The sequence below is a fragment of the Suricata suricatta genome, chromosome 1 (genome assembly GCF_006229205.1).
Source record: "Suricata suricatta isolate VVHF042 chromosome 1, meerkat_22Aug2017_6uvM2_HiC, whole genome shotgun sequence".
NCBI lineage: Eukaryota > Metazoa > Chordata > Mammalia > Carnivora > Herpestidae > Suricata > Suricata suricatta.
The window spans coordinates 138,081,446-138,097,986 of record NC_043700.1 but is presented as its reverse complement, the minus strand read 5'-3'; the positions used below and the strand labels follow the sequence as shown (position 1 = coordinate 138,097,986).

General features: G+C 34.6%; 1 protein-coding gene across 2 annotated transcripts in view; it reads right to left on the bottom strand.

The window, feature by feature from the left end:
• ANKRD17 (ankyrin repeat domain 17) overlaps nucleotides 1-16,541 on the bottom strand; it is a 131,548-nt gene that overhangs the window by 52,550 nt on the left and 62,457 nt on the right. For both annotated transcript variants that reach the window (XM_029945023.1, XM_029945032.1), the window contains exons 8-16: nucleotides 15,023-15,260; nucleotides 13,486-13,677; nucleotides 12,977-13,086; nucleotides 11,187-11,274; nucleotides 9,095-9,222; nucleotides 8,706-8,849; nucleotides 8,190-8,292; nucleotides 5,969-6,721; nucleotides 1,405-1,553 (exon numbers count right to left, since the gene is read on the bottom strand). In XM_029945023.1, the coding sequence (XP_029800883.1) occupies nucleotides 1,405-1,553; nucleotides 5,969-6,721; nucleotides 8,190-8,292; nucleotides 8,706-8,849; nucleotides 9,095-9,222; nucleotides 11,187-11,274; nucleotides 12,977-13,086; nucleotides 13,486-13,677; nucleotides 15,023-15,260 (1,905 nt within the window). The remainder of the gene's footprint in view (nucleotides 1-1,404; nucleotides 1,554-5,968; nucleotides 6,722-8,189; nucleotides 8,293-8,705; nucleotides 8,850-9,094; nucleotides 9,223-11,186; nucleotides 11,275-12,976; nucleotides 13,087-13,485; nucleotides 13,678-15,022; nucleotides 15,261-16,541) is intronic.

The window sequence follows — 16,541 nt, the reverse complement described above, 5'->3', positions numbered from 1 at the left end:
TCTCTCTTGGTTCCTACATCAGGGAAATGGATATTTAAAAGCAGTTACTTCATGTATGTGGTCTGAAAATCAGACCGTTCCTTAAAATAGCCCTGACAATTTTAAGTGCTTGAAAAAAAAAAAAAAAAAGCACACCTAACATCTGGAAAGCAAGTAAAGATAGAAGTGAAATTCCTTTTCACAGTATTACCAAGAAACATTTTAATAAAAAAGAAGCTTTATTTTCTTAAACTTTTTTAAAAAATTTATTTATTTATTTTGAGAGAGAGACAGAGAGAGCAAGAGAGCAGGAATCCCAAGCAGGCTCTGTACTGCCAGCTTGGAGCCCAAAGCATGGCTCCAACTCACTAACCATGAGATCATGACCTGAGCCGAAATCAAGAGTTGGATGCTCAACCGACTAAGCCACCCTGAAGCCCCAAAAGCTTTATTTTCAATAGACTGAAAGTACAGGGCCTTAAAACTAATAAACACACGCACTTATGGAAATTCAGGATTACCAAGAACTGATGATTAATAAAATAAAAGGTTTTGATATGTATACTGCCACCCTCACTCATGTCACCCCTTCCCCACGCCAGATATATTAAAAAAATTTTTTTTGAATGAAACATTTTTTTAATTTTTATTTTAAGTAGGCTCCATGTCCAAGTGGGGCTTGAACTCACAACCCTGAGATTAAGTAAGAGTTATGTGCTTCACCGGCTGAGCTAGCCTGGTGCCTCCTACCCCAGGTAAAAATCAAAATACAAAATGAAATAAACCAAACATTTCTCAGTATTGAATAAGGCCATACACCCTTAACCCTGTTCAGCAGTCTTATAAGCTTGGCCTTATCTTAAGCATTTTTCCAGGACAAAACACAAGCTATTCTCCCCTCTCCAACTTCACTCTGATCTGAGATTACATGGTAAACTAATTTTTTAATTTGTTTTTTTGTTTTGGCTTAGTGCTAAGACACAAACAGAGTCACTACATGTTTTAATCGACAAGATAAGAACTTTCAAAGACAATATAAATGCAATTAAGTATACATGATACATAAATGTAAGAATCTTTTATATGTCATCCATCCATTTATATGTCAAGCATAGCTTCTAATTTAAGATTAGAAGAAAATACACATTAATCTTAAATAAGTTATTTCTTTCAACATCCTCTTCTAAAGTTAAAAAAAAAAGTTACCTGATGACCTTGAAAACCAGACTGTTAGTTACATAATTATCAGTAATAATCTGTATTTGGTATTTTATTTTTTTTAATGTGGATTCTCTTTCTTAACTGTGGCTCAGGTCTCTGCCTAGAGACAAAGCAGTCTAAGATGACTTAAGTCTAAGATGATTAATGTTTTAACTGATGATATAATTCTAGTCAAAAACCACCCATCATGAATTCAGAGCTTACCTGTGCGTCAATATCAATGGCAGGGTAGATAGGAAGCATGGCTGAAGGAGAGATGATAGGACTTGGAGTTGGAGTCTGAGGTTGGGAAATGGAAGCAGCAATACTGTGGGTAGGAGTGTTTGACATTGCAGATGCTCTTCCACTGACTGCTGTTGAACAAAATAACTGCACTTAATAAGGATGAAACAGTGTTAGGTAAGAGTAAGAAATAATTAATAGAAAATATTTAAAGACTTCTTAAAACAAAATGTCTATAGGTAGACTGTCACAGCACTAACAACTCATTTTTCTGGTTATTTCTGACTTTGGACAACAGTCTAAAAATAAAAAGTATATTGAGAATAACCCATTTTCTAAATAATAATCCATGTGAAAACCAAATTCCCCCTTACAGTATGTAATCATAAAACCTCAATTCAAAATAACCATGAAAACAAGTATTTTATGAATTAAAATTGAATGGATAGTTGCCCATTATAGCTCCTTATTGAGAAAATGAATAAAAGGTAAAACAGTCAAGTTCAGACGGAGTAAAGTATGAGTTTTAACCTACAATGTCACACCTTGTATACCAATGAAAGTAGTATCTATTACTGGGGAGACTCTCACTATTGAATCATTTAAAACACTTCCTACTCTTTTACTAACTGCAGACTGGGGGGGTGGTAATATCTGAACAGTTACCCTCAGTAGGACCATACAGTAAAATATAAAAATTTGATCCTCACACAGAAATATAGTTCCCCACATGTAGAATTATTCTGAGGGGGTTAAAATGCCCACCAATGAATCCAGCAATCACACTGACAGGGACAAAATTATAAAGATTAAGGTAGAAATAAATGTATGCACACAATCATCCTTTAAATATAGATTATTGTTAGTTCTAAGTATAATTTTTCCATATTATTTTCACCAAAATATGCAAATTAAGAAGGGGCTAATTAGGTCAGTACTCGAGGTGGGAGGACTCCAAAGGTGGTAGCAGTTGAGGGTATTTATATTCCCTCATAGATTCACTTCTGGAGCTTATCCATGAACATCAATCCTTTCCCCCTCTATTAAAAATGCTATAGCACTGAAGTGTGGGCATAAATTTTTGAATGGTCAACAGGAGTGTGGATGTTTGTTACCAACATACTTATCAACTACATTAGACAGAAAACAATCATGATTCACAACTGGATCTGAAACCAGGCAAAAGAGGTTATATGATCCTGCCAAGAATAAAACTGAAATTGACCTTATTATAACAATTATAAACATGATTGTCAATTAAGAAATCTATTTTACATGAAATCCTTAGTTCAGGCACAAACATACACTATACATTATAGCAACACACATTCTATAATTATACATTTTTAGCTTAAAAGCTAAAGAAAAAACAAATAAGGAAACAAAACAAACCAAAACCAAAACAAAACAAAACACTGTTTGAAACCTTAGGGATCCAGATAAATAGAAAAGGGCATATACTAATATATTGAATTGATCATCTAGTGACCTTGGTATTGTTATTCAATATTGGTAGTTTTTTATGTTAAGAAAAAAATCAAGTTAACTTAAATGTACATATTCTAGATATAAAATCTCAAAACTGTATAACATCTATGGCTCTTAAAATAGATTCCATAATCTCCTCTGATTGGAATGATTTTCACAAATACAAAATGCTAAATAAAAAAATCAGCTTAAACAGAATGAACGCCATTCTGTCCAAAGAACTGATTTTTATTTCACAATACTAAAAAAGTCTAAGCTTTACTGTTAGATAACTATTTTGTTATTTACATTTTAATTAGAGTAAGTTCTTTTAATGAACACACTAAAATTACCTTTTCTTATTTTGGGTTAAATTGTTCTATCACCTCATCTAAAAGGTGATAGGAAAAAACGATTCCCTCATTTCATTTCATTTGGGATACTTCTGAAATTGGTTTATTAGAAATAAATACCTGCCTGTCATTCATTCATTCCCTACAGTTAAAAGTAACAACTTGTAAATATGCAGGTACCTGAAAGAACTCTGGTACAGATGTTTGCATGTGGTACTTCATTTTAGAGTTTGATTTTAGAGGAGAATCAAATGCTCTAGAAAAGTTTTAACATTAGGTAAGGAAAAAAAGAACGTGAAAGAGAAGGTGTTAAGACTGGTTAAACAGGGAACTGACTTTGCTTTGACAAATATGGAGAACAGGGAAGACAGAAGATTTGGGCCAGCCAAGTACTAGAGAGAAAAGAGACTGAATTTTACAAGAGGAGTCAGTCTAATAAATGGGAATAAAGAACAGGTTTATTTAGGTTCTTTAAATAATAAAGAACAGGTTATGCTGAAGTGGGGAAGGAAGACTAATGAGGTTATAAAATATTAAGAAACCTGAAGAAAGAAATGGAAAGTGACCATTAGTCAACTGAAAGAACAAATACTACCATAGAAGTTGTCTAAAGAAAAGTGGTATAAAATGAGTGCATTAGTATCTGTGTATGTTTATGCACGTGCAAATGCATGATGACAGGGATGGACTGACTGCAGGCAGGTTAGGTGGTTGGATGTTTTCAATCCTGTTTCTTCCTTCTGATCATCTCTCCTCTCTCCTTATAAATGGACATAATAAAGAGGTAAAGTATTTTTATAGTGGGAAGTATCTGTCCTATTTCCTAAAATGTTAACTGCTTTTGAAATTTTATTATGTGAAGACACCTGGAACACAAAGGCAGAATTTAATTGCTTTTGTTTGGTAAACCAATTAACAGAAAAACTACTTTACAAACCTCTGATAATTCTGATCAGCATAAAAACTGTACAACTGGCAAATCAAGATTGACAACTGTGCCCAAGAACATCATGTAAATTCCGATAGCATATCAAAAATTCTTTTAAATGTTCCTGGTAGGAATGTCCATTCTTCATTTAATTGAATAAATAACACTTAACTTGATACATTTTTTTGGCAGTTCAACCAACATAGTAGAAAGAAGACCATTATGACATAGATTAATGGCCAGGTAAGTAATACCAAATTTGGGACTTTTGGCTACAGTGCTCCAATTTTCATAAAATACCATTGTTTCTTTAATTGTATTCCCAATTATTATTACCAGCTAATGGTAATTAATAGTAATTTTCAAATCTATAGAAAAATTATACAAACAATTTTCATAAGATACTAAGATTTCCTTCATTATATTCCCAATTATTATAACAAGCTAATGGTAACTAATAGTAATTTTCCAATCTATAAAAAAAATTTTTTTTATCACCATAAGAATCTTTACAGTTCTTACTAATGATTAATAGCATTTTTTCCAAGGTGGCTATTGCACCCTCAAAGATTAGCAGAGAACTTCATTCCACATGTTATTGCTGGGATGATACCAAAAGAGAACTGGGAAACTTTAGAGCAATTTGTAAGAATAAAATCTTCTCTCATTAGCTGGTGTCTTAGTTTCTGAATGTTAGCTAAATATCTCAACACTATACAATTTAACTTTCTTTTATTCTTTTAAAAGATGAAGAACAGATTACATATAATCTCATCATACTATATAATGCTGCCAAAACAATTTCAAAAGTAGAAAAACTCAATCATATATATTTTAAGTGTAGATCAAAGAATAAAAAAAGGGGAAGAGAACAGATAAACACTATCAAATTTCCACTATCTGCTGCCTTTGTTTTTCTCCTTTTCCTTCCTTGTCAAATTTTCTTTTTATCTCTTCCTTAAACGAAGAAAATTATCCTTTGCAGTACAGCATTCTTGTGGCTGATAATCCTATAGAATCTCATTCTACTACTTTGTTACAGACTCACAAAAAGTAAATACCAAAAACTAAAGTCACTAAATCAACCTTCTAAAGTATTTCTTCTTGCAATGAAACTAATTATAACGGAATATAATTTCTCTGGCTCCACACTGAAAGATGTATCATTTATGATACGGTCAGGGGACCATACCTTCCCATAATACAATTAGAGACTGCACAGTAACATTCACAGGGGATAAAATTACTGACATACAATCAAACCCTATTTGGTTTGGTACTTCATTATCATTGTAAAGATGTTTAAAAAAAATTTTTTTTAAATATCCATCAGGTTTGAAGTCTGATCCATTAGGATATAAAGTATTTCTGTTCACAAATAAACTTCCTGATGTGTCCTAATAGTTTTGCACTTCAACTTTTATTAGTTTCCCAGTTTACTGGTGTAAATACAGAACCACAAAAGCCAAAATTCAATCTTAGTATTCTGAACTTAAAGAGAAAAAACAAAATCAAAAACAAAAACTCAAACATCAACCCCACTACTGAAAACACCTAGATCCCCAGCTTACCCAGCTAAGCCAAAAAGTTTCAGTCACTTGTATTGCATGAGCTAATCTTTAATTCGACCTGTATCCGTCTGAGAATTTCTGAGATTGAACTAATACTTCTAAGGATATACATGGGTCAAGAGTCCAAAAATAGTTCTCAAGTTGGGTAACGGCAAAAAATTCTGGCACACTCTTACTCGCCTTAAGCAAATCATATTTGATACCTGCTCATAACAATATAAACCCACCTGCCATGATGTCATCCAGCGTGTCATTGAGGGTCTGAGCAGGGCTGGCTACCATTAACCCTTGTTGTGTTTCTGTCAGAATTCCTTGCCCCAGCCCTGCCAACTGTGCTTGGCCCAGTACTGGCTGTCCAACTATCACTCCTTGCAGTTCTGTAAGATTTGCGATGGACCCTGGAGGCAAGGGACCTGCCGCCAGAGGCAAAGCTTGAGGCATGGCCAGAGGCTGGATTGGTGCAAAACCCATCTGAGCAGCAGTCTGCTGGGGTTCATCTTTAAGCAAAACGGGATCCACTTGCTGTAACCGTGCATAGTCTCCCTCGGAAAGCTGTTCTCCAACCCCAACAGGAGTTAGTAGTCCCAGATGTTGGCAAGACTGTTGCTGCTGCTGCTGAAGTTGAATTCTTTGAGCTTTAACCTCTAGATACTGCTTTTTTAGCTGCTGCTGAGTTTTCAGTTGTAATTCTCGTTCTACTTTCTGTAGCTCCTCCAAAATCTTTTGTTTCTTCTGAATTTGTTCCTCCCTTGTTTTGTTCAGCTCCTCGATCTTCTCCTTGGTAAGTTGGTCAGCGTGAGCCAGTTCCAAGGACTGCAGCTGTGCATTCTTTTCTATGGCTTCTTTTATCCTCTGTTCCAGTTCTGTTAACTTTCCCTGAGCCTCTTCTACAATGCTCTCTGGAGACTGATTGGTGATGTAACCCTGTACATCCTGGCTGTTTGCTGGCAAATGGCTGCTGGACTTTTGTTTAGAAGCAGCTGTGTGAAAAAGAAACCCCCTCAGAAGTGCACATGAATGGCATCCTCATTACAGAGTTACTGTTGGGAGGTTTAGTGCCAACAGTTATGCACCAAGTTATCATATCCACAGAAGGTGAAAATGCACTGTTAAGAAGTTTAAAACCAAATCCACCTTCTTTGTCATAAATATAAAATGTATGTATTTTATGTGCATAGAGAAATCTTTGGGAAATTAATTTTTAAAATATCACACGGCTAAAATCAGACAATAGAGGGATGCAGGTCTGTGAGATCTAAGTGGTGCAATTAAAGTTAAATCTAAGGCTATGTGTACATACTTCATCTGGTAATAGAGATGTAAAAACTATCATAAGAAGAGAAAAATAATGCTAGATTACTAAGCTGTAGGGAAAACTTAGACCTCTAAGTCAAGGATTTTCCACATTTGATAGCCTTTTAAACACACACACATACATACACAGAGTACCCAAACTACTGAGAAGTACCAGGAAATTTAAATCCAACTAAAATTTGTCTTTGTTGGGGGCCTACCATCTTCAAGACTGATAAAGGCAAGATATAAATTCACATATTCACACAGCTACCTGGCCAGTAGAGAACTGGGATTCAGTTTCCCTGGAAGAAAAGATGCTGGACTACGCCATCCACTGTATCTTCTGACAGCCAGGTGAGTAAACAGATCTGGCTATGGGTACAGCAATTAGTTGTTTGCTACGCCAACTGAAAAAGGTGGCAGCCAAGGCTCAAGATTGATAGTAGTTGTAAAGAGCTGGTGGAAATACTTAGTATCCTTGTTGGTAAAATAATATATGTAGCCAAAAACCAAAAAATTAAAACCGCACAGGTTCTTCAGGTGAAACTTTTTAAAAAGAAAAACTGATTCAAACTGGTAGCTGTAATGTTTTGGGACATGACTTAAAACATGCATGGTTTAACATCCACAATTCAAATATGGACCTCAGAGCTCTAGAGAAACAAACAAGCGTATCTGAAGTAACTTTCAATTACTGATTGAGAAAGGTAGCCCAGATATAAAATCTATATTAAACCACTTACTCTAAAATATAATTTAACTTTGATTTAACGTGTTAATTTTATGCCTTACATCACTACAGAAGTTTAAGTAATTTACAAAAATGTCACCCAACTATACCCAGCCTAACATTTTAACACGAATAGAAATGACCAGTTATTACGAGAAATCGTGGATTATCAGAACTGCATCAGAGATGAGCATCTGAATCTCTCCTGCTAATGCTGATAATTCTAGCATAAATCAGTGCTTTTAACTATCTTCTCTCACAGTAACATGCCTTTTTCACTAGTAAAAAAAATTTTAATTATGTCAACTTCATAAAATCACTCCTTGTGGGAAAATAATTATAAATGGCTAGCGTTTTTTTGGTAATCTTATCATTTTTACCTGGATAACATGTACAAAACAATCTTCAAAAGTATAACTGACCTTTATTCCTAATGGGAAGAGTAGTGGCAACATTGGCAGGTGGTTTGTCAGGCTCCTGAGGTGGGACAACCATGGGCAGTGCTTGAACTGGTACACGAGGAGCCTAAGACAAAGGAAACAGATCATATCTCTGCTTTTCCTACACACTCCATGAAATAGCATGCTTTAAGTTAAGAATAAGTTACAATGACTTCTTCAAAATATTTGTAATATGGTAGTAATATCAGACACTGACATATTAACTTAAAATATGTTGGTACCAAACTATTTTCCTGAACATTTAACATACTTTGAATTCAAATGGTTATTCTTGCCATAGTAAGAATGCAAAGCAAAATCATATCAATCTACAATCTGAATATTAAACCAGATTATATCATTAACTATTTCAACTACATACCTATAAAGAGAACTACATATTATAACAAAGCAGAGTCAAATCTGTTTAAACTGACACTATGAGCCAAAGGAGGATAATGAAGATATAACATAAAATGCTTTCATTTTGAATCTTACCCTATTTAAATCGTGGGATGGGGGGGTCAACTGAGTGACATCTGGTGGAGGAGCTGAAAGCAAATTGTTAGGATAGTCCAAAAGATAGCAAACAACACTTGTATGGCCACCTTTTGCTGCTTCTATCAACATAGTCGAGCCATCCTAAGAGTGGACATAGAAGGCGGGAAAAAAAAAGTTAATTTACAGAACCAATAAGGATGATAAAGCCAACAGGCCGTAGTACATTCAAATCTTAGGTTTAGTAAACAACACTTTCCTCTAATAAAACAGAAGAAAATGAATATGCTTAAAATGCCATTATAAATGGAACTGGTAGATAGAATTTTGTAATGTTCAAGAATGAAGAATTCACTCACAATGCTACCCAAAACATTTGAGTTACATACTTTTAAACGATGAGTAGGATCTGCCCCATGAGCCAAAAGTAGTTCCACCACTGCCAGATGACCTCCTGCACAAGCCAGGGATAGTACAGTATGGTCGTTATTAGCTGTGGTTCTATTCACATTCGCTCCTAAAACAGACAAGATATGGGAAATCATGTTAGAAGACTGCTGTTTCTTAAATTATGGTAAATTTCAAAATCAGAGAGAATAAAGAAAATAGCATAATGAATATCCCTATACCTATCACCCAGCTTCAACGATTATAAACAGACCATCTCATTTCACATAAGCCCATTATCAATTCTCTCCTCTTGACTTATTCTAAAGCAAATCCCAGAAAAACATGACATAATTTCATCCATGAATATTTTAGTAGAAGATAAGGATAATTTCATCTATGAATATTTGGTAGAAGATAAGGATAAATGTATGTATTACTCCTAATGTAATTACTATTTTAAGAAAGTAAAACAAAATTGTTCTACATTTTAAGTCTTCCTTAAAAAATGACTAAAAACCAATAAAAATAAATCACACTGCCCTTTATGGGCTAACCACGTACAGAATTTTTTTTTTTATGTTTTTTATTTATTTTTGATACAGAGAGAGACAGAGCATGAGAGGGGGAGGGGCAGAGAGAGAAGGACACAGAACTGGAAGCAGGCTCCAGGCTCTGAGCCAGCTGTCAGCACAGAGCCTGACGCGGGGCTCGAACCCACGACCGTGAGATCTGACCTGAGCCGAAGCCGGAGCCCTAACCGACTGAGCCACCCAGGCGCCCCCACGTAGAGAATTAATAGGGAATAGGAAGCAATACTACTATTGAATCCTTTCACTGGGAAATATCTGAGCCTGAAAACAGGTAGACTGCCCCTCCAATATGAATTCATTTCTTGTTTAGAGCACTGTGCTAGGCAATGTGGGAAATGGAAATAACATAGAGCAGAAAGAAAATGGAATCAGATTAACCAAAATTTATCAGAGAGAGAGAGGACAGTGATTATATAAATAATTCCATTCTTGAGAATACTATGGTATACACATACATCACAAATAAGTATTCAAATTGTCTAAAATAATTTGACCAGGAAGTTATTTCTGACTTAGTTTCTTTCACTATTATTAACAATTACAAACTTGAGATTCTTTAGTATTTTTGCTAAGAAGGAAATGGTATATATTACCTTTTTAATTATAATGGCTTGTATAGTCTTTCTTTTAATAACATTGAATCAGAAGTAAAATCCCTCATATCCTATACTTAAGAATAAGATGAGATCTGTGGTGCACCTGGGGGTTCAGTCAGTTAAGCATCTGACTCTTGACTTTGGCTCAGGTCATGAACTCGAGTTTCATGGGATCACTCCCTGCACAGGGCTCTGTGCTGACAGCATGGAGCCTGCTTGGGATTCTCTGCCCCTCTCACACAAGTGTGCACACACTCTTTCTCAAAAGTAAATAAATAAACAAAAAAATAGTATGATGAATTCTGCATACAAAACTATTTCAACTTGAACTTATATAATAAACACCTTACAAATAATTTAAAGGAAGTAATAATAAGGTAGTTTAGTCATTTAATGTGGTTTTTGATATTCACAGTAGAATTACTGACCATAGATGAAAATCTTCATGCATGGTTTATTTGTCATGGTTTATTGGTCACATTTCAATTTCGAATACCTTTTGTGCTATATTTATGACCATTTCTCTATATTGTACAAAGAAGGAAGCTTAGGCCCAAGGATAGGTAAAGTAAAAAAGTGACTTGCCTTAAAGTAACTCAGTGGCATAAACATGATAAAATTCCAGGTTTCAAGATATATTATTACATAAACAGAACAGACTTTGAGTTATCTAAACCCTCAAAGTTTGTCTTTATGTAAGTGTTTCTCAACAAGGGTGGTACTCAGAATGACAATCCTTCACAGTTTAGAACTATGGAACTGTTTGAAGATGTTCTATGCATGCATTGCACAAAAATCTCAGTAGCATCCCTCCACCAGTCATACACAATACCTCTCAATCTCTATCCAAGGGCAGGGAATAGACACCTTTGGGAAGAGAAAAACTACTGCTTACCCAAACCTACCTTTACTAATTAAGAACTGAACAGTACAAACATGACCAGCTCTTGCAGCTTTCATTAAAGGAGTCCTTCCACCTTCAGATTCATGTTCCTATTTAAAAAACACAGACTTAATTGATATTTAATTGCTCGTGAACAGTTATTCATTTTCATTAAAATCAAAAGAAAGAACTGGACTAATTTCTAAATCTAAATATATTAAATATCATGCTTTGATAAGGAATACATTTTTAAATTTTAAAAATCTCACATGTTCTACAGACATAATTTAAGAACTGAAATTATATTCATGTGATTGTGACACCCTCATCTAAATCCATCTGGGTAATTTTTCCTTCTCTCTCTACCAAAAGAACTGTGGAACTTGAACAGTGAATGGCACTCTAGCACAGCCTTCTCCAATCAGCATAATTAGCATTATCCTCATTCACTTCAAGTGATTTTCCTTTTGTAACCTTGCATCCTACCTATATGAATTTCTGCAAATACATCATTCCCTTTTTTATGGACTTCCTGTTAAATCCATGTTATACTTATATGAAAACAACATGGCTAGTGATTAAGTATCTCAAAACCCACCAATTATAAGTTACTACTAGAGATTTCCGGATCCCAAAAGGATGGAGAATCTATTGTATTCTGATTGCTGGGTAACTGAGAACATTTGGAAAAATTTTCAGACCCTCAAATATACAAATTTGAGGTATAATACATATACTTTTATATATATTTTTTAACACACATCTGATGAACAATTTTTGAGAATTCTCCTAAGCCACACATTATGTTGTTTGAATTGCAATTAACTAAGCAAGATACATTGCTGTTTCACAGTTACTGTTGTAAACACTGGAAACACAGTTATTAAGCTGAAAAGCTCAAAATCTAGTATTGAAGAAAGAGGCTCACAACTAACTAGAGTATAACATATCATAAAGGCTTCATGAACTGTACTAACATACACAGAACTGAAAGAGACCACAACAGTAATCCGATTCCACTCTTTCCTTCCATAAATGAGGAAAGGGAAGTTAAAGTTTGCAAAACTAGTTAATGGAGGAGTCTGTTTCTGCTTGGTTGTGAATTTCTGTCATTAAACTATGAACTTCTACAAGAAAACACATTTGCTTGTTAATCTCAGCTCCATGAACATATGGGTACTTCAGTTTTAACTACCTTTTCATGTCTCACTTCTACTTCCTCACACATTCAACTGTAAGACTACTTTCTCCACCCACATTTACTTTTCCTTCCCTGTCAGGCTGTCCTCACATTATTTCTTCCAAAAGGAATATCTCTTTTGTCACAACATTATTAATCCACCTTTCAAACCTTAATCAGCCCAAAATATAGTTTCTCAGATGAGGTCTTTACCTTCTGGGCTTCTTTATTAACTGTACCTTTGCTGTGACATTTCTTCATCCTCCACCTTACAATGAACTCAGTATTTCAACCTTCCTTAAGTTGTAAATTGAGGGGGAAAGACTACTTACTTATTAAATACTTATCTTCTAAAATTAGCTAAGTACCTAAGAAAAACTTCATTTCATATATCTAATGCAGAATTTCCCTTTTATGGGGGACAAGGGAAATAGACTGTATAACCCTGCTAACAAGAAAACAAATGGCCAAGAAACAGTGTAGAAAAAAAAATATGACCAAATGAGACAAAAAGTGGCAAAAAGGCCAACATAAAATTAGAAGAAATGCCTTTTATCTGTAAATCTCCATTTAACTTTTAATTAATCTGCCTTGGTTTTAAGTATTAGAATTTAAAAAGTGACACAGCTTACCAGATCTGCTCCTGCTTGCAGAAGGACATCTGCTACATCAGTATGACCATTCTCACAGGCGTATGTTAGTGCTGTATCCCCTGTTGCTGTTGTTGCATGAACATTAGCCCCTGTAGTAGTAGTAAACAATACAGAGACTTGACGAAAGAATCATAAGAGATAAATGATGGACATAGAAACTTCTTCTATATAAGCCATATCTTTTCAAATTAGATAAAACAGCCTTACCCATTTCTAGAAATAAAGAATAATTGTTATCATCTTTAAAAGCAAAAAATAAAAAATTCAGAAATACATTATTTCTTGAAATTAAAGCTACAGATACTTCAAACAGTAATAAGGTAAATTATTTGTAATATACACAACAGTCTACCATGACTTTTTACCACATTTTATAATACATATTCAGTGTTATCATAATATCAGAAAAAAGTTACTTGTACTATAACATTTTTACTTGGATAAATCATGTAAAAAAAAACCCTCTTCCCAAATGCAAAAATGCCTACCTGCAGCTAATAAGTATTTAACTAACTCCAAATGACCCTCTTGAGCAGCTTCCATTAAAGGAGTAGAACACCCTAGTTCTATATCAGCTCCTGCCTTTATTAGAAAGTCTGCCACTTCCAGAAAGCCTCCACAGCAAGCCAGAGTCAAGGCAGTTTCTTGAGTTTCTTCTGTCTGTGCATTGATATTTGCTCCTAGAATGAAAATTCTAATTATTTTAAGGAAGTCACTACCTTATTTCAGAAATAAGCAAGACATGATTGTTTCCTAATAAACCATACTTCAAAAATGAATGTTTGTATTAGATTACTAAATAATATAGTACTTCTCCCCTACTGAGAGGCAGTATGAATAAAGAAAAAACCTATTAAAAATATATCCACGAGTCCACATTTGATGCACACAGCTGGAGTAAGATTTATTCAGCCAGAGGCACATAAGTGTGCCAAGTGATAAAAGGACTTAGGAAAATAAACTACAATCCCATGTTATAAAGATTCAAGATGATGATGATGAAAGCTAATATTTAATATGATATTACTCTTTACCAGGTAATATTCTAAAGCATTTTACACAGTTTTATTAGCTCTACTTTATAGCTAAGGAAATTGAGCTTCATTAAATTGCCCAAGGTCACATTACCATTATCACTACCACTACCATCACCATAGCTGACACTTAATAGGCACTATATGAACACAGTGTTCCAGAGCTTTATATATGCATATATAAACATGTATGTATACATATATACTATATATATATATTGATGTATAACATATAAACATATATATAAACTTTCACAACAACCCTACAGATGACAAAATTCAGGCACAGAAGGTTGGAAACTTGTAATTCAAACCTAAGAAGTGTGCTAAATACCTCTGCTTTTAAAGTTATAGCCAATGTTGTTTTCTTTAATGGGCCATCCTCCTAAATCTGTCGAAACAAAAACCTTACTACTAAAAGAGATATAAAACTTGGCTGCAATATATAGTGAGATAAGAGATTATTTATAAACTAAAGGTATCTTAATATCACAAAGTAACTGTTTCACTTTTCCCAAAAGAAAAGTTCACTGCACATGGATACTTTGACAGCTTCTTATAAATATATTCAGTTCTCTTCAAGTTGGCTCTTATGGTAGGCTTTCCCATACTGTGTTCCATGAAACGCTAGATATATCAAATATTTATTAATAGGTATTCTACCTCAATAGGAATTCTCTCATCATATCACTTTGAGAAATATCAAATCTCATATATGCCCCTACATAATCTACACCCCTAACTCACCCCCAGTTCTCTGTTTTTATTCACAAAGCACATGATACTTCAAAGTTCTATATTAAAGAAGTCTATTTGATTTTATTTAGCATGGTATGGAAGCTATTTTCAAAGCAAATACTTTATTATTTGTTTTTGTGACCCAGCTTCTTACACATCTACTAAAAAGATGAAATACAGAAACCCAGTTTTGTAATATTCTAATCCTATGTTTCACACATTTTTTCTTTACTGTTTTCATTGGTATGGTTACCTTGGCCTAGAAGTAATGCCACCATTTCTTCATGTCCTTCACGAGCTGCCTCCATCAGTGGTGTATAACCTTCATCATTGACTTCTTCCAGGCTAGCTCCTCTTTCAATAAGTAAAGCCGCAAGTTCCACATGCCCACCACATGCAGCCAAAGTCAATGGTGACTCAAATGAATCAGCAGGCATGTTCACTTGGGCACCGCTGTCAAGCAGTAACCTAGCTACTTCAACATGGCCATCCTAATTAAATTGCAATTAAAAAAATTAAATCAGCACCATTAAAAATAATTGTTAAAAATATGAAGACTTCTCAATTACTGAACAATGAAGGTTTATTGATAGTCAAGTAAGAATAACAAATCTACATTTAACAGTTGAGAAATCAAGTATTAATTAAGACCTATCTGTATTTCTGTGGCATAGATGAGGAAATAGAGATTGAGTATATGAAACATGTAGAAAAATAATACTTTCCGTCAATCAAGAAACGAATTAACCATTAGGCAAAAAAGACAGTAAGTACATGAAAACAAAAGACTACTATGAAATAACATCAGCACCTCATGGTATATACTTAAATGCTAAACAGATTAAGTTTAGAAAGGCAAAGTACAATTTTCGTCGAAACCTTGAAGAGAAGCAAACTTTTGATTAGGCAGGAAAAAATGCAGTAGTTTTTGGAGAAGGCAGAGAATTGTAGATAATGTGTTAGGGGGAAAGGGAACACAATATATAGATGGTACTTCCTTCTGTTGTTCAACATTCAAATGCCAGTGAAAATTAAAAGAGAAAGGAGAGCTCTCTCTTACTATCTTCTGTCCCCTTTGCTGGTCTCCTGTTCTACAGCTTTTCTAACTATTTTTATTTAAAATTTTTTTAATGCTTTTTATTTATTTTTGAGAGACAGAGAGAGACAGCTGGAGCAGGGGAGGGTCAGAGAGAGAGGGAGACACAGAATCTGAAACAGGCTCCAGGCTCTGAGCTAGCTGTCAGCACAGAGCCCGACGCGGGGCTCGAACCCACGAACCGTGAGATCTGACCTGAGCCGAAGCCGGATGCTTAACTGACTGAGCCATCCAGGCGCCCCAGCGTTTCTAACTACTGACAACTCTAAGGTTCTTTATTTTTTGGCCTCTAATATAAATTTTCCTTCTATATACTACCTCACAGACATTTCATCTTCTTTTGAACACATCACACCCATTTTTACCTCTGTGCTTGTCATGCTACACAACTTTAATCCCCCATTACAATGGTTACTTTGCTCAGAATTTTCTACCTCCATATGTAGTCAACTCCTACATTACTTTTAAAGTCCAGTTTAAAATCCCAATCTCTTAGCAAACTTTGCAATGTCTGGCCGCTACTAGTATGTTTCATCTACTTATAACACTTCTAGTACGTACTGATTATGTCTACAGAATGCTCTATTTGAATTTCTTAATCTACATACTTTCTAATCTAGTGGTGGTCACAAGGACGTTTTAAGTTCCTTATCATGGGGATATTATTGATATGTTT